Source organism: Pundamilia nyererei, unplaced genomic scaffold, assembly GCF_000239375.1.
Source record: "Pundamilia nyererei isolate P.nyererei 1_Seehausen unplaced genomic scaffold, PunNye1.0 scaffold00018, whole genome shotgun sequence".
NCBI classification, from domain to species: Eukaryota; Metazoa; Chordata; class Actinopteri; order Cichliformes; family Cichlidae; genus Pundamilia; species Pundamilia nyererei.
Window position 1 is genome coordinate 5,010,022 of NW_005187419.1, and position 17,117 is coordinate 5,027,138.

A 17,117-nucleotide genomic window follows, 5' to 3' on the forward strand; every position below is an offset into this window, starting at 1 on the left:
GGATCAGCTCTCCTTTACGTTGTGCATACGCAGATGTGGTTTGCTTTTAGGGTGAGGATCGGAGATGCATATACACGATTATCAAAAGGAAGCCAAGACAGAATGGTAGATTGAACAGTGCTCTTCCTATTAGCAGAAGAGAAGCATTATTTTTCATCTGGGCACTAATCAGATTTTGATCTTCAGTTTGTTAATTGGATTTTGCATTTGGGAATAAAAAGCCATTTTAGCCGCTTGAATATTTGTAACATTTAGCAGTTTTCAATTCAAGATCCATTCACTTCAATTTGGACTTTTTTTCATTTCCACTTGCACAATAAGTATAACAAAACAGCATATTTATATATTTATTTTTGGCAGTTTTGACAGTTAGGCAGTGGAATGCTTACAAAAACAAACGACGATTTGTTTTTCTTTTTTCTTTTCTAGCTGATGACAGGTGGAAGGACTGACTGCTGCAGTTCACCTGTCACACTGTAACACAGGTGTCCTAGGGCAAGCTGAGAGTGCAGAAACCTTCAATGGAACAGAAAGGCCACAGGTCACTTGAGTGCAATTTTCACAATAAGTAATTTTCACAATCAGAAGCTTTCTGACGTTTCTGGTTTTAAGCAAGAGGTGTCAGAAAAACTAACACAAGGATTGACTGGCCTGTAACAGCCATGTGCTGATAGCAGCATTGATCCATTTGAAGTTGTCTACTCATCATTGTGTAGAACGATTTGGGTTGTTCACACGCTTACAGGAAGTTAGAGCTGGGACTGTTGTAAGATAGGTTGGGTTCATGGCACTGATGTTGTGTCTTAGCAGTAATAATTGTGGTTAGTACAATTTGCAAAGCTACATCTCTATGTCAGAATCCAGTCTAGATCCAGTGATACAGTAGCGCTGTGGAGTGCTGGTTGTTGTCACATAGCCAGCTTGTGGAGGACTGGGTTAGGAGAGGGCCAAGAGACTTTGTTTCTGGAGGACCCGGGCTAAATAACTTTTAAACGATCTGAACCGCAGTGCAAAATTGCAGGTTTGAATTAGTGGCTGTGGGAGAGGAAACTCACCAGTGATTTGCATTCGTAGCTCACAGATTATGTCTGCCATGATTTGCTTTCCTCAGAAATTACCTGAGCGTCTGCTTGTAATGCTGTTAAATCTGCATTTAAGGTTATGAGTGCTGCTGCAAGAAATTAATCAACGATTCTCAGATGCAGCAAACAGATTCTGTCTGCCATGGATTTCATTCTTATTAAATTATCTAAACTTTGTCAGTTTTCTAAAAGAGACCCCTCTCCACCCAAGGATAACAGATAAAAGCCTTACTGTTGTTAAAGTAACACAGACTTCAAGAAAACTATATATGCAAATCTATATATTATGCAAATAATAATTTGGTTACAATCAAGTTATATTATGATAAATGTAATCAGTGAATAAAATGATTTTTCTGTACTGCTGCTGAGTGATGTAACTGCAGACAGGCTGTATGAGTCATGGTTGGATGTTGCAGACATGTCTGGGCTTTCCCAAGAGGGAGAAAGGGAAGTAGGAGTTTGTAGAAGCTATAAAGCTAAACTGTGGACTCGCTTTTTGGATTTTTCATGAAACCATAAGGGTTTAAACCTGTTTATAAAGTATTGTTACATCTTTTTTTTAAATGGTTCTAACAGGTTCTAGGCCACCAAAGTAGAAGCCTAGCAATGCATAAAGTGTACATATCATCAAGGGGTGAGCTGCCGTTAACCGGTGGACTGGTAACTGTATTCAACTAACAGGGCTACTCAGTTGAAGCGTGTTACCAGAGGATGCAGGGTAGTCACCTGGACGTGTCTCCCTGTCACAAATTTAAATAAGTTTCTCGCAGTTCGTACTAGGATAATAGACTTAGACTTCCTATACAGGTGTAACTGGGATCTGTCACTGTGCTAATGTTCAGTTCCTGAACCATCAAAATATGGCCTGGTTCTTTTAAGTGACCAATCCAGAGTTTGTGCCCACTCTGTGTGAGTGTTTGGTTTTTTGTTTTTTTTTTGTTTTTTGTTTTTTTTTGGATTAGTTGTTTTTTTCTTTCTGGGTTTTTGTTGGATTTTTTTATGCGCGTGTGTGTGTGTGTGTGTGTGTGTGTGTGTGTGTGTGTGGAATGTGTGAAATACAGTGGTGTCATTCAAGTCATATACTAAAGAGATGGAGCAGTGTTGGAGTGGAGACCAGTTAAAGATGGTTAAATGTTATAATAACCGCAGTTTCTTGCTTTCTCTGGTTATTCAGCAGTTAAACAGTGCAGCAGGACCTATGCAGCCCAATCAGGTCCCCCCCAACCAGAACTTCATCAACAGAGCCCCAGGTCCTATTCCAGTTTCCCACGGCAATGTCCAGCAGCAGGTAAATAAATGAACCCTCTTTGTGCTGGCTCGTCTGCCCGTTTTCCCTCATCAGATTCCTCCTGCACTGCCTGATGTTGACACCTGAACTGCCTGGGATTTCTGCATGCGTTGCTGCTAACTCTTTCCTCCACTGTTTTTTCTTTTTTCTTTTTTTCCCTCACACTTCCACCACTCTTCTCCACTCCCCCTCCCTCCTCCTTCTGATCTGACCAGTCTGTGGTGGTGGGCATGCCCCCTGTTAGTCAGGTCTCTATGATGGAGGAGCAACAGAGACAGAACAACATGGTGAGACCCAAAGTAGCTCTCAACTTAACCAACATGTATTTACGTTGTTCACAAGGGTTTATAATTATAATATTAGAATCCAGTTGTAGGTCTTACTGAGCTACATCGATTATAATACAATATATAGTATAATAAGCTCCTTGTGTCTTCATTCAAAGCTACCTTACAATTGCATCTCTTGTCCTGAAAATCAAGAAACATTCGTTTGTTTGACGGTGTCAGGAATCTTGTATTCAACCTTTTTCACACGTGCTGCAACATTATCCAACATACACTACATGGACAAACGTCCTTGGCCACCTACACAACACATTGTAATCTTGTCTGGGACTTTGTGGCTGAATTACTATAGCTCCTAAATGCTTTCCCTTTCCAGTGAAAACTCTCAAATTCAAAGATTAAGAGGTGTGACCAAATAATTTTGCTCATACAGTACATGAGAATTCAAAAATGCAATGAGGCTCCCTCACTTAAACCACATGGAGTATATCCAGCAGAGTGAATCTCTGCAGAGGACTTTTTCCCTACATTGTGACGACTGTGGAATTTTCCCCAACCTGATTCTTTCATGATTTCTCTTACATTTGTGTGTGAAAATGTTGATAGCTATTTCTCTCAACCAATTGCTCAGCATCAGCCTGGTGTGTAGCTAATTTACATGGACTATATTTAAAAAAAAAAAAAAAAAAAAAAAATTGAGGTTGACGTCACCTGTTGGTTTTAGACTCAAATTTGAGGCCTAATTTTTAGCTTTGTCAGTTTTTCTGAGCCAGGAGTGATTCATGCTATTCATGCTAAGCAAGGCTGGTTTTGGTGCTGTTTCGTTGTATCTTAACAACCTTTGGAGCCAGCCTCATGTGGCCACTACAGGAACTGCACATTCCATAATTGCTTCATTTTTCAGCTGCTTGCTAATTTCCTGTCACAGCATGTGTGCTGACGTTTTAAGTTCCTGTTGAGTACGTCTGAGGCCGCATGCCCTTGATGCTAAATAATACATTAAACTGATGACATGCATATGTTTGTGTAATTTAATGAAATTGATCTTTTATTGTCATCTGAAGGTTTTTAGACTGTAGTCGCCAATATCAGACTCCAATAACTCCTTGTATTTGTAGTTGGCTGGGGATCGTATTTAAGGTACCCCAAGTGTGTAAACTGAGATTATGGGTCATCCACCCAGTAATTTGGAGAGCCAGAACTTATCTTATTTTTCCATTTTTACAATAAGTGCAGGTCAAGTTTAACTTTTCTTTTTCTTCACTTGAACCAAGTGAGTGCTCAGTGAGCCTGCACAAACACTGCTTTTTTTGTATGTGACAATGTTGAATTCTAATTTGTCACACCACTGCAGCTGCTATTAACTGTAGCATTGCTTTCAAAAATAGCAGTGTTTGTGATTACTCTAATTAATATTTAGGCTTAACTCTTAAACTGTGTGGCGTTCCTTCAGATGACAATGAGAGCTGCCGGACCAACCAATCAACAGCCGCCCGTCAGTGGCGCTCCACCTAATCAAGTTCCGACTAGCGGACAAGCCCCGCCCCAGGGTCCCATCCTTCGCCTCACAAATCCAGGAGCCAATCCACAGCTTCGCAGTCTCCTTCTCAGCCAACAGCAGCCAGTAAGAGTGCACCAGTCAGCTGTTCGAATGAATTACCTTGTAGTAAATGCTTGATTCTGAAACTGTTGTGTGTCTCTGTCCTTGCAGCAGGGTGGGGTGTCTCACATGCCAAGCATGATGTCTCACCAAGGTTTGGGACAACAGATGGTCCACCAGGCCCCAGGAGGTGGGGCTCAAATGCAGAGCCAGTGGAGGCAACCCATGACAGGTCAGCAAGCATCCCACAGAGAGATGGAAAGAGTTCACTAATATTTGACTCAAGTAGGCATTTAGAATACGGGTCAGGAAATGTGCTCATTGGAGGATATTAAGCTTGACATCTAAAGAAAATAATAACTTTTAAAGGTCACATTTCTAGAAACTGACAACAAGTTAGCAATTCTTGTTTTATTCCATTAAAGATATTTCTGCAGACTTTTATTTTCAAAGCAAATTTTAAAGCCACCAAAGCAGCCATCTGTATCTAACAAAAGTTCATGGACTTGTTAAAGTTGAAGATTTCATTCAAGTGTGTGTTTGTGTGTACTGGGCAAATTTTGATTCGTGACATTTTATTTTTGTGCACATTGATTGAAATGTTCTGGTGCATTAATCTATTGATTTCAAACTTTAAATGTTTTCATTGCTTAAAAAAACAAGAGCAGTCAGCCTCTGCTGAGCCTGAAAATTCCCTCAATGCCACGCATGAGCTGAGCCCATGGAACCAGAAGGATTTCTGGGTCCACATTAGTTCATATGATATGTTTTTATGATAGAAGTTCAAACAGGATGAACGTGTGCTTCATTTTTCTTAATGCAATTTGATGTGTTTTTGTGAAAATAAGACTAGAGATGTCCAATTATATCATGTCTGGCAATAGAATACTTCACAAGATACCTGGACCAACATCTGGATAGACTCCAGAAAGTTAATTACATAATCTTCTTGGCAGATGTAAAACGATGTTAAATTTTGGTAGGAAGTGGCGTGACTCAGAAAAGGTTGATGAGGAGGGCAGAAAGTCTGAGCCGCAACATGGAGAATCTGGCCATTTTTAAAAATAAAAGACCCAGTAGAGATTAAATGTTCTGCTTCTGAAATGTTCCTTTTATGATGTGAAGCTGTGAGATGAACAGGCTTTTTGGATCATGCTTTATAGGGATATGTCCATTGTCTTCCATGCAGTGTAATGTTTATGCCACAGCTGGTAGGGCTGTGCGATATGACCAAAATCTCATATCCCGATATAAGACATTTATCGTCCCGACAACGATATATATCACACAAATGTAACATTTTGGGAATCTCAGGCAACTCGACTCGCGTGAAGTATTTTCAGCTGGGCGGCGTGTACCTGGAGTCGGGTGTTACATAAGTTGAAACAGCCGCAATTTTCTTTGAGTATTTATTACACGGCATGCTGCGGGGAAAAGGCTGTTCTAAGGTTTATTTTTTTAGCACCTGGCGGCTCTTTTTAGCTTCTCGTCCGTAAACGTTCTGCATAGTATTTCACGTGATTCAGTTTATTTTGAAAAATCAGGACAGAATCTTCAGCTTTATTGTGAAAGGTCTATGTGGAAAAGAAACAAGTGGACGGCAGAGCCACGCGATGATTTTACCGTCATTGTTGCTAACGCCAACGCTTGAAAACAGTGGCTTGTCCGTCTGTAGTGTGGCTATATTAAGTATAAGAGAAACTTAAAGGAATTCTACAGTAACCATCAAAACTATGGAAAAATATTGCCGTAAACAGTTTATTTTATGACACCACGAAACAAACGATAGCATAAAATGAAACGATAGACATTTTCATATCATCATCCGATATATATCGTTATATCGAACAGCCCTAACAGTTGCCCTAAATGAACAATATTGGTAATTACAATATCATTTATGTTTCTACAATGGTTAATCCATTTTTTTTAAATTGCCCAAACAGAATTATTGTTTGTATTCATGAATTTGCAATTTTACTGACCTACAAAAAGCAGAAATTTTTTATTTTTTTCTTAATTATTAGTTTTCTATCTCAGAGAAGTGTAGTGTGCCGGCTCATGAATTCAGTTTATTATTTGCCTAATAAATAACAATATAATTTTTTTTTTTTTTTTTTTTTTGACAGAAGTATTTGTTTTTATGAATTTGTAATTTACTGTAGAGGTTTAGTGCTTTATTATTGACTCGAAATTACACAAAACACTATCGTAATCTAGTGTTTGGGGTAACAAATTACTTTCTATAGGGAGTAAATAAATTAAATGTGTTGCGTTTGAAAAAGTGCAGAGTAGACGTGGCTTTTCTTTTTTAAGAGTACTGAAATCCAACACTTGTTACACCCTCTGAGAGTATGGATTGATTTTAGTGACTGGTTTGCTTTGTGGTTTGATGTGCACGTACTGAAAGTAATCAGAAAAACAAACAAAAACAAAGCTACGCTTGCAACAGAAAACACAGCCGCTGCGCAGTCGTCCCAGTCTGAACACTGTCAGTGCCATCAGGCAGTGCACGTGGATGGGGTGTCAAAGATTTCCCTGATGATCGAAATGGCTTCATATACATAATCTTTGTCTGCGATTGCCTGTGGTTTGTTGTTCATGTTTTACTTTGAGAAAAAATAAAACAGAAGCACTTGGCTTCGAAATCCTGCATGTCTGAGCCAATACATTTTATTGCAGCGCATAAACATTTTAGCTCACTGTACACAGTAGTTAAGTACCTTGATGTTTACTTATCTCAAACAAAGTGTCTCTAAAGTAGGTCTCTGTAAAAAGGAGAACAAATGCAGTGCCACAGCATATTAGTTCTCACTATCCTGCTTTAAACTCTTAACTTTTTCTCTCCGCTTCGATTTTTAAAGCGTTTCCAGAAACTGTCTTATCCTTTCTTCCCATCCCAGGTCAGATGATGATGTCTGGAGCTCAGAGAGGAGCCGTCCCGCAGCCCGGGATGCCACAGGTCTCGAGCATGATGGAGGATGAAGTCCTCATGGATCTTATCTGATGGAACTGGGCTTTTGATTTGAATCTGGGCAGCCATTTTTCAGTTTCGACACATATGTCTGCTCTGTCGCTTTAATCCTACAAATGTTCAACGTAATTAGGAAACAAGTCATAAGCAGTTTTATTTTTTATTTTTTTTTTTGGTTTTTTTTTGGTTTTTTTTACAGGACTGAGTCGCTGAAGTTAATTAGGGGCACACAATGTGAGCATTAGTTTTTCATGTAAATGTTCAAACCATCAGCACGCTAATCCCCCATACTACACACAGGATAGAACAAGCTATCATGCTTCTAGAAATTATACTAAGTTTTATCATTGAAATGGAAACCTGTGTTTTTTGTTTGTTTTTTTTAAATTAAGATTTTTTTTTTAATTATTGATCATGTTGTTTTATGGAGATGAAATAAAGGTAAACATCGTATAAGACCAAGTTGTTTGTGATTACAAAGAGGTTTTATTGTTGATGAGTCCGCACTCCTACCGCCACCCCCGTGTGAACGCCGCTTGGACTCTTAAGGTGGGAGAGAGTGAGACTGAAATAGACACAGTAATAGTTCGGTGTCTTTTTCTGCCAAATAGTGTCACAGTGTTAATTTTAACTACTCCAATATGTTGTGGAACCATAGAGCGTCTCCTCGTGCCAAGTAGTCCTACCAGATGGCATCAGTTGGCCATGTTTCCCTTGGCATAACGTACAAACAGGCTGGCCGCATGCGCACATGGCACGGACTCCACATATATGCCCACAGTCTGCTTTCGCATCAGTTCTATTGCATGTGAGTTAAGTCCTGTACATCGACAAACACGGGCCTGTTGTGCACCTCGTGGTGGCACGGGCGCTGAGAGAAAAGGGAGAATGACGCACCTGAACTTTTCAGTCTCTCACATATGTTTAATGACATGTCAGTTTATGCAGTCCCCCCACCCCCCAAAGAACGTGGACACTGTGTGTACACACTAACCAACAGGAAATGATGTCAGTCCCTGTCACCTGGGAGACTGAGACGGTTGCTAAGATACCGTGACAGTGGGTTCTTGTTTCTGAGCTTTTTCCTCAGCCCCGCTTTCACATGGACTCACACAGATAGACACTAGTCCCTCAGTGGCTGGTGTTCATCCCTCCCATCCCTTAATCACTGGCCGGCCCTCGGAGCCCGGCTAAGCTTCACTTCATCTTCCTCTCTCCCTCTCTATCTCCGTCTATCTGCCTCCATCTCAATATGGATCTATTAGTGCCTTTCTAGGCTCATAAGTTTTTCAGTATCCAAGTTATTAACAGCCAAATTCATTCATATGGAATAAAAATGGTTAAATGTATAGACAAACATAAGTTTACCAAATCACTACTTGGGGAGCTGATAGCCAAGCGGTTAGTACACGAACTACATGGACACAAATGCCATCAGCGGTGATTCCCCAGTTTGCTTCCTTGTGTTTCTTACTCACGCATTTCCTGTCTGTGTCAGCTGGCGTTTTCCAAAAATTAATTTTACTAGTCATGCAAAACAATTGCATAAAATGGACATTTCTTTTTCTCCAAAGAGATTACAACCGTCAACAAAATGTGAGGAAACTGCTGCTGTGACTTCATATCCAAAACATGATTTCTGTACTACGCTAAAGTTGATATAACTGAACATGAACTCTTTGTAGCACAAGACAGTGCAGTGAGGAAAAAAATCTTTATTTGTTTAAACTTAATTTAACCAGGAAAATTTTCAATAACAGCCCAGTTGAACACTAAGCATCTGCAGGTAATGGAAGTAAGACTAAAGAGGTGAAAAAAGAAAACAAATTAATGAACCCACATGGTAAAATTCTCTCCCCTGGTGGTGAAAATATTGTATTACAAATTCATTGCGCTCATTACGAAAAGTACCTTTAAAATCAGCTGGAAATCTGCCCATGGTGTAACCCATCTTTCAACCTCTGACAGCTGGAATAGGCTCAAGCCCCTCCTAATTAATCAGCAGAAGAATATATATGGGTGTTATCATGTGACCCTTTACCTTTCATTGAGAATAATAAGTAATAGTGTGGCTGTCAACCCTTTTACAGCTTCTTCTAAGATGGAACATTGCAGAAAAAGTTTGTTTTGGTGTTTTCTGTGGTCATGAATAATAAATTAATAAATTCTGTTTCCCTTCCATGCTTGCAGTGTGCAAAAAAATGACGTGTGGTTCATTCAAATAAACATGATGCAATAAGGTTTTTGACAGCCTTGCTGCATATATTAGCATATAAAAGAGTTATAATTAGATATTCTGAAAACCTTAACCTTGCATTTTAATACATTAAGGAAATTAACTTTAACACCAATTGGGAAAGCAATAATCACAAAGAAGCATTCGGTAATTAAAGCATTAAATCAATGATGACTGTCTTATACAGAAAATATCACGAGGGTTTTGGTGAGTTATTAGTTTAAGTCATGTTCCTCTTGCTTATGATGCAATGGACTAATTATCTGGCGATCACATGATGTCAAATTATTGCACATTTCTTTGCTTAAACACTGGTGTTGTGGTTTTAGTTTGCACCCCTCAGAAGAAGAATATTTGATGTTTCTCTTCTGGTTGTAGATGAAACTATACACCACCAGTGTGTCCTTTACTTAGCCCTGACAGACAATTTTTCAATGGCCAATTAAACATTAAAATATAATTCATTTAGTTGCAGAGCTAGACAGTTTGGTAAATAAAAAGAACTTCATGAGCACTGCAGAACTAGAACTAGAAAATGTGCAAATTAGTTCCTGGAGTGCAAATGAAGACATTTAATTGCACAAGAGCTTAAAATCTTATAATCACGGCATAATTAGGAAAGCTGCGTTTCATAATTATGGACGTGGTAACCCATGTACATCTACATTATTTCCTCGAGCTCCTCCTAGTAGTTTCCAGATTCACCAAGGAGGCTGTGTGATCTCAACCTCCATTAAACTCACCTAACTATCTATGGTGAACCAAAGTCTGTGAAACTCAAATTCCTTCCCTTTGGGCAGTGCAAGTATGAAGGATGAAAGGAGATGAGTCGACTTCTGATCTCCTTCAAAATAAAACGGCAAACATTCAGGACTTCAGCTCAGGCGCATTTAGTTTAATGAGATGGGGAAAGCGGTCGTCACAATGGTAAGAGTGGCCTGACAAAGAGAACAAAAAGTATGGCTGACGTGTATAGCTTGATGCAGCTTAAGTAAACTCAGCACAGAGCCTGTTTGGTGAGTTATCTATGGGCTCCATAAATACCTTAAAGAATGCCACGATATCACAGTGCTGCACTGCAGCTTCAGATGATATAAAGCTCAGAGCATGCCACTTCTGAACTCGTCATTTTATTGCAAGTTTATAAAGAGATCAAGTGCTATTACAAATGCACATCCTATAAGGCAGCAACCAGCTCCCAACTCCAATGAGACATTCCAAAATTTTTGAGGAGAAGTAAATATTTAAAAGTGTAGTAAGTAACATTTTTCATGCATTTTTATTCAAATGTTAACTTGAAAAAGAAGACTTCCCTTGACTCTCACTTCTAAAAGCACCCAGACTAGTTTCTGTCAGTGCAAATTTGACTATTCAAGCTGACATATTTTAGGACAACAGGTGTGGTATATATACCCTGGACAGGTCGCCAGCCTGTTACAGGCCAAGCTCTGCGATGGGGGGTGTTTAATAAGCTCCCTGCAGCTGTTGATAGTTTGATCATTGCCAAGTTAACTTTGTTACCACGTACAGTCAGGTATACACTGTATACCACAGCCACAGCAGTCACAGCACCTCATACATGATCCTCCTCCTCCTCGAGATTAGATATAAGCAGGTCTGAAATCAGCACCCACCAACCAATCAGATCTTTGCAAAATGCCATCGCCATTCCTTCAGACTTTTATTCATGCATTTCTGGAGGGTCAAAAGTTGCGCGCGTCTGTTTTTCTGGTGAGCGTCAGTAGTAAATATAGATTCTTGGACACAACTTTGTTCCTTGATGTTTTTTTTTTCCTGTTTTCTACAAATAATTTTATAACACTTTTATTGTTCTACATTGACGCTTAGATCATAGAACACATGATGTAAGCCGAGGCTTGAATAGAATTTTTAACCTGCCAGGTGGGCGAGCAGACAACATGGACACCCAAGTTTGTGAATGTGATAACTCTAAAAAGAAGCAACCTAGGAGTTTCAAATGGATACCATAGGTGTATCTACTAAAAATCTTGATCGAGTTTGAATCTCATTGACTTTGGCCTCAAGGTCATAGGTAAGAGATCAAGTTTTCTTGCATGGTAAATGCAATAACTTGAAAACAAGGTGATGTAGAATTTTGAAATTCATACCATATCTACTAGGAAGCTGAGGGGTACAATTAGCCACCGCCAGTATTTTGTGTTTATTGTTTTTATACCCAGACGATTAAATTTCACTGCAGCTGCAGCTGAAAGAATAAGCATGTAGTCTATGTTTTGTGAATAATGATGTCTTAAATCCAACCACGTTTGATTCCTCAACTTACCACCGAGCTAAAAGCTTTGACATCGGCGAGCAAATGTCTGTTTTTAGCAATTTTTTCAAAGTGTGTTTTCAAATTTACGCAGTGTAAAAATGACAACGCTCACCGATGTCATGATTCAGACAAGCAGCTTCAGTGGATGCCCTCAATGAAATTACGATTGTAATCCATCAGATTAATACATCCCACGTATAAATAAAAGAGGTGATACGTGCTGATAAGTTTGTTTACTTACACAGTCAGCATTTTTACCAGGACTCTGTCTGGTCTTCAAATAGGTTAAACCTAATATAGTCGATCTTTTCCAGCATTCATACAGTGTGTTTTCAATACTACACCGCTGCACTGTGCTTGTCCTGTTATAGACACTGATACCGCTGATTTGTCTGCAGCAGCTGTGTTGCTATTGGTCTGTATTCTGTGTTTTACCTCTTTATATTTTTCCATGATTGTAGTTTTAAGTCCAGGGCTAAGCTGTCAGTAGGCCTGTCTACAGCTGTGATTGGTCAGAAGCTGCCAAAATCACCCTTTTTATATGAACATGCTTCTACCTAGATTGATGAACCCTGGGTTAACTTATTAAATAGATAACCACCTTTCTAAGACCTGCCGACGTTAGGGTAAGTGAAGCCAGATAATGGAAGGATACGTGAACTTGCTCTGTGCAGTTGTACAGTACGCTTTTAAGACGTTAAGATTGTTTGATGTGTGGATGCGTACACCTCGGAGAGAGGATAGATGCTTTTGTCAAGCTGAGCAGTGTTGTCACACATCAAACCTTATAAAAATCTCATGTTCAGAGTGAAACACGTTTTCTCCGGGGAGATCTTATGTGACTGCAGTAAAAAGAAAAGTTCACGTTCTCTAATTCTGGGTCAAATGACAAAAACAAATTATATTAAAAAGAAAAGCTAAGCTTGTCAGCAGAAGTAACTGAGCTTTTGATATTCCACAACACACCGAGTACAGTCAAGTTTCCCAAAAATATGTATAGACAACAAAAAGTACATATGTGGTCCTGATCCTTTTTTAAATAATTCAAATAGTTGTTGTACTCCTTTGTAGTTCTAGTTTTCATGTTCCCCTCTCCCTGTCTTCATGCCTCAGTGTGTTATCTGCCTTGTAGTAACTTCCTGTTTTCCTCTTTTAGAGTTTTATTTCCTTGTTAAATCTAGTTGGAATATCGCATTGATGGAAATCTCTCTCTCTCTCTCTTTGAGATTATGTATCGGAATTTCAGGAGCAGGACCACGCCTCCAAACACCCTCCTTCCGGTTGTCATCTACATAGGTTCCCCCTGTTCTGCAAGCTGTTCATTTCCGTGCCCCACCCTCCCTCCTTGTTCTCAATTCTTTAACTTCTTCATTTCTATTTAGTACATGGGGATCTGCCAGGCCTGGGAGCCATCACCAGTCCCCTTCGAGGCCCCCCCCCCCAAACCGCAGCTCAATTCATGTCAATGCATCCACTTTTACCTACTAAAACGCTGTCAAACCTAAAATGAGGACGTGGGCCCAGCTAGTGAATTGTAACTGTGTGCCTCTTTGGTGTTGTGCATTTGGGTCTGTTTAAGACCTTTTGCTAAATTATCAAACAAGCAGCTCATAAATTCACCGTGCTCCGTCTGGCTTCTGGCAAAGCTTCTGTCACATTTACATGCACTGCTGAAATTCTTTTGGAGGGAAAGTTTATAACTAAACTTCCTATGGCCACAAGTGCTCAGCAAGTTCATGCAGCTTCTGGTCAAACATGTTCTGTAAAATAAAACAATTCATGCATATTTAGAAATATTTCTGCCACATTTTGAATATCCAGCTAGTTTCCAGACATTTCCTGAAACTGTTGTTACGTTCCCCTGAGGGGTCTAGGCGGTGAGGAGGAAGTAACAAAAAGTGTCCGGGTCAGGAAAAGGAGTCAAGGAGGCAAAAGGGTTAAATTAAATAGTTTTATTGAAGTAGCTCAACTAAAAGAGACGGACAAGCCGCTATCACCATTTAAGGAAAACAAACAAAACTCAAGCGTTGGTCAATAAAGTAAAAAGTAAGTCAAAAAGAGAGAGCAGCTCACTAACTGCAAATACGGACATGCAGCTCACTAGCTGCAACCACACTAATGGCACTCTGGCCCAGAGATCACCTTTCCCTGGGCTTAAATCTCTTTAATTACTGATGAGAGTCAGCTGCACAAAAGGGAAAGGTGGCACCTCAGGTAGAAGAGGTGGTGGGACACGCCCACACAGGCACCTTCAGGAGGAGGCCCTGCTAGGGCCGTAACACTGTTTAAAGTTTGAGACAGTTTCTCAACTAGTGTTGTGAATAGTAGCACAGAGGTGCAGACGCTGGTAATGGCTCTGGGGAAACAGTTTGTTTTTGTAGAATTTCCATGTTAAAAGCTGGTCTTTTACAGTTACACTTTGATTTGATACCTGTTGCACCGAGGTGCAGTACTGTCATCTGACAGCAAAAATGTTCTGAGATGAAGCCACAGGGCAACTGGGGCTTCCCTGTGTGGAGTTTCTCCCTGTGCCTGTGTGTTCTCTCTGTGTACTCCAGCCTTCTCCCACAGTCCAAAGATATGTTTTTTCTTCTTCTTCTTTTGGTTGCTCCCTTTAGGTATCACTAAAGCAGATTGTCTGCCTCTGTCTCACCCTGTCCCTAGTGTTCTCTTTTGTCACACCACCTCTCTGCATGTCCTTCTTCACTACATCCACGAGTCGTCCTTCTACCATGCTTTCCCCCGTTCCTCTTTCTTTGTCTCCCACTGGCACCCTGTTGGCCAACAGCACTAGAGCCAGTTGGTGTTTCATCCCAGGCTCCAACCAATCCAGTATGAAAATGATATTGTTGATGATATGCATGTTTGATTAGGCAAAGATTTTAAACTGGATGCCCTTCTGATACACCCTCAGCCAGGCGACACAGCCAGGATTAATCAGACCGCTACTTCTGCCCTGGCAGCTGCCCACAAATATCCACTCTTTGTCATCAGCCATCTTGACGCTTTCTCTGTAGCCTTTTTTCTCTCCTGTGATGCCAAGCCCAGTGTAGGCCTGGCAGAGCAACTGTCCCATGAAGCACCCAGAGAAGTACCTTGCCCTCCAGCCTTGCTTCTGGCACTCCTTGACCCTGCCACTCTCCTCCATATACTCGTCTCCTCTTGGTGCTTTTAGCTCCAACACAATAATATTCTTTTTCGCTCTTTCTCCACCCTTTCTACCTGAATTGGATAAAGAATTAATCAAATGCATGGATGGACCCAGTTGTGTTTTCTGGGCATCAGAAGAAGAACATTTTTTCTTTGCGTGCTAACTTTTAAATGTCCTTTTTGCGGTCCCCCTCTGCAGAATTGACCTTCTAAGCTTTTTACCTGTAGATTTGTTAAAAAGGTTTTAAAATAAATTCTTCTACTTTAATTATATATAATACATATTGTTAAATTTTGCATTTTAATGCCTTGTCTGGTTAAAATCACACTGCACTGTCCTGTGGTACAAATTGTTAGTAAAGGAAAGTACAACCTGGCACCATTTGGGCTTTGTTTGATTTTTGGATGTACAGTAACAGCAGCTGTTTCTGCAAGATTTTGTTGATTAGTTTAGTTCACTTTGGAATAGTTTAAACATTTTTCAAAAACGGGAAATTAAAACAAGTACCTTTAGAATGGGTTTCTTTAAAATACTGGCATATGAAAGTGGAACAAAGACACTGAATGTGATATGAAACGTGCAAGTTAACCATAAAACAACTCAGTGCTTTATACCGAACATTCCAATATCAAGCATTTGAGTAAAGATATTTTCTTTTGTGTGCCTCATATAGATTTATGACATTTGCATTAAAAAGACGATTACACATATTAAGTGCAGTTACCCTTACGTGCCGGGACACATCCTCACACACAGTATGCCCATAGTCTGTGCTGTTTGACCACTTTTTACTGCAAAGTGGTTTGGGCCTGAAATTAAAATGTTGATGGCTGGGTGACATTTTGGTTATTGCTGTCTGCGTTGCCACCGCGAGGAAAGCAGCGGACCAGTTTAAGGGCCAGTTTGGCCTGGCTATAAGCTAGAGATGAAGATTATACAGCATGGTGCAAGAAGTACTGCTCGGCATAATGGGGTTTATAGGCCTGTGGCAGAGTTTGCTTTACGCCCTGCCGGAGGAGGTGTTGACAGGAGCGAGAGACAGAAAGGCACGAGAGACATGTCTTATTATTCAGCCTCACCACGTAGTGCGAATGAGTTGCGGTGGTCATGTTTGAAGATGTGATGATGAGATTAGGGTGCATGTGGAGAGACAATGAGGAAAAGGAGGCAGGTAAGAGCAGCGTATAACACCTAAAATTGGATGTGTCTTCAGGAGCTTTGTGGTCGAGGTCCACTTGGCCTGGGTGTGGGAGGATCAATGTCTCCATTGAGCCCTAATGGATGCGGTTGCCAGATAGGGCTGTTAGTGATAAGGGAGGAGTATTAGCTTTAGTGTTGCAGATACAGGCTTGATTAACTTTGTGTTTAAAGGAGCTTCTTGTTTTTCTGTGGGTGAAAGCCAAGTGTTTTATGGTCTACACTGCCATAAGCGTTGGAGCATTCAACCCTTGCTTGCTTGTCACGACAGCCAGAATGTTCAATTTGGTATCAAACGGGTTAGGATTTCTGCAGCCTGTGGCGTGCTGTTTCGCCATCAGATACGGATCAGGGCTCTGTTAGGGCCTCGGAGGCTGCGAAGAGTTCAGTCTTGAGACAGCATGTGAGAAGGGAGCGGCAGGAGGAGAAAGGCAGGAGGCCTGTTCCCAACACCACCGGCATATCTGCCCCAGTTCCTCTCACCACGTCATTCCAGCGCAGTAAGGCGATGGCAGAGGTTTCACCCCGGCACAGCAACTACCGCCGAGGCCACAGGACCTAAACATAACCCAGGGCAAAGAGAGCGCCTGCACATCTCTCAACCAATATGCCAGCACAGCATAACACACAGCAATACAAGGCAGAGCACAGAAGGCGTGAGCAACCTCATCCACAGGGCAGAGGCAGAAATACTAGATGGCAAGCTTTTTGTCTTCATATGAGGCACATTAATCCTCACAGTGGCTCCCATCTTTATTCATTTATCGGCCTGTGGTGTCCACTCAATCAGTCAGTTAAAGTCTGGCCTGATGGAGCGAGCCCCGCACACCCACCACAGCGAGGGAGAGAGGGAGAGAGAGGGGAGGGAAGGTTATACTCCATACCATATAGCCTGAGCAGACACTGCAGTACAGAGATACAAACAGGGTGGGATGGGGAGGAAGAGGAGGAAATGTGAGGGGGCTCTTTTAAATAATGAGGCAAGGAGGGAGGAGAAAGGGAG

At 40.8% G+C, this 17,117-nt stretch overlaps 1 protein-coding gene across 4 annotated transcripts in view; it reads left to right on the plus strand.

Annotated features, from left to right (window-relative positions):
• med25 (mediator complex subunit 25) overlaps positions 1 to 8,234 on the plus strand; it is a 31,923-nt gene extending 23,689 nt beyond the window's left edge. For 2 of the 4 annotated variants that reach the window (XM_005726264.2, XM_005726265.2), the window contains exons 16-20: positions 2,260 to 2,373; positions 2,589 to 2,660; positions 4,114 to 4,284; positions 4,372 to 4,492; positions 7,164 to 8,234. In XM_005726264.2, coding sequence (XP_005726321.1) covers positions 2,260 to 2,373; positions 2,589 to 2,660; positions 4,114 to 4,284; positions 4,372 to 4,492; positions 7,164 to 7,267 — 582 coding nt within the window. In that variant the 3' untranslated portion in view covers positions 7,268 to 8,234. The remainder of the gene's footprint in view (positions 1 to 2,259; positions 2,374 to 2,588; positions 2,661 to 4,113; positions 4,285 to 4,371; positions 4,493 to 7,163) is intronic. The other 2 variants (XM_005726266.2, XM_005726267.2) reach the window with 2 other exon arrangements.
• The last annotated feature ends 8,883 nt before the right edge of the window (positions 8,235 to 17,117 follow it).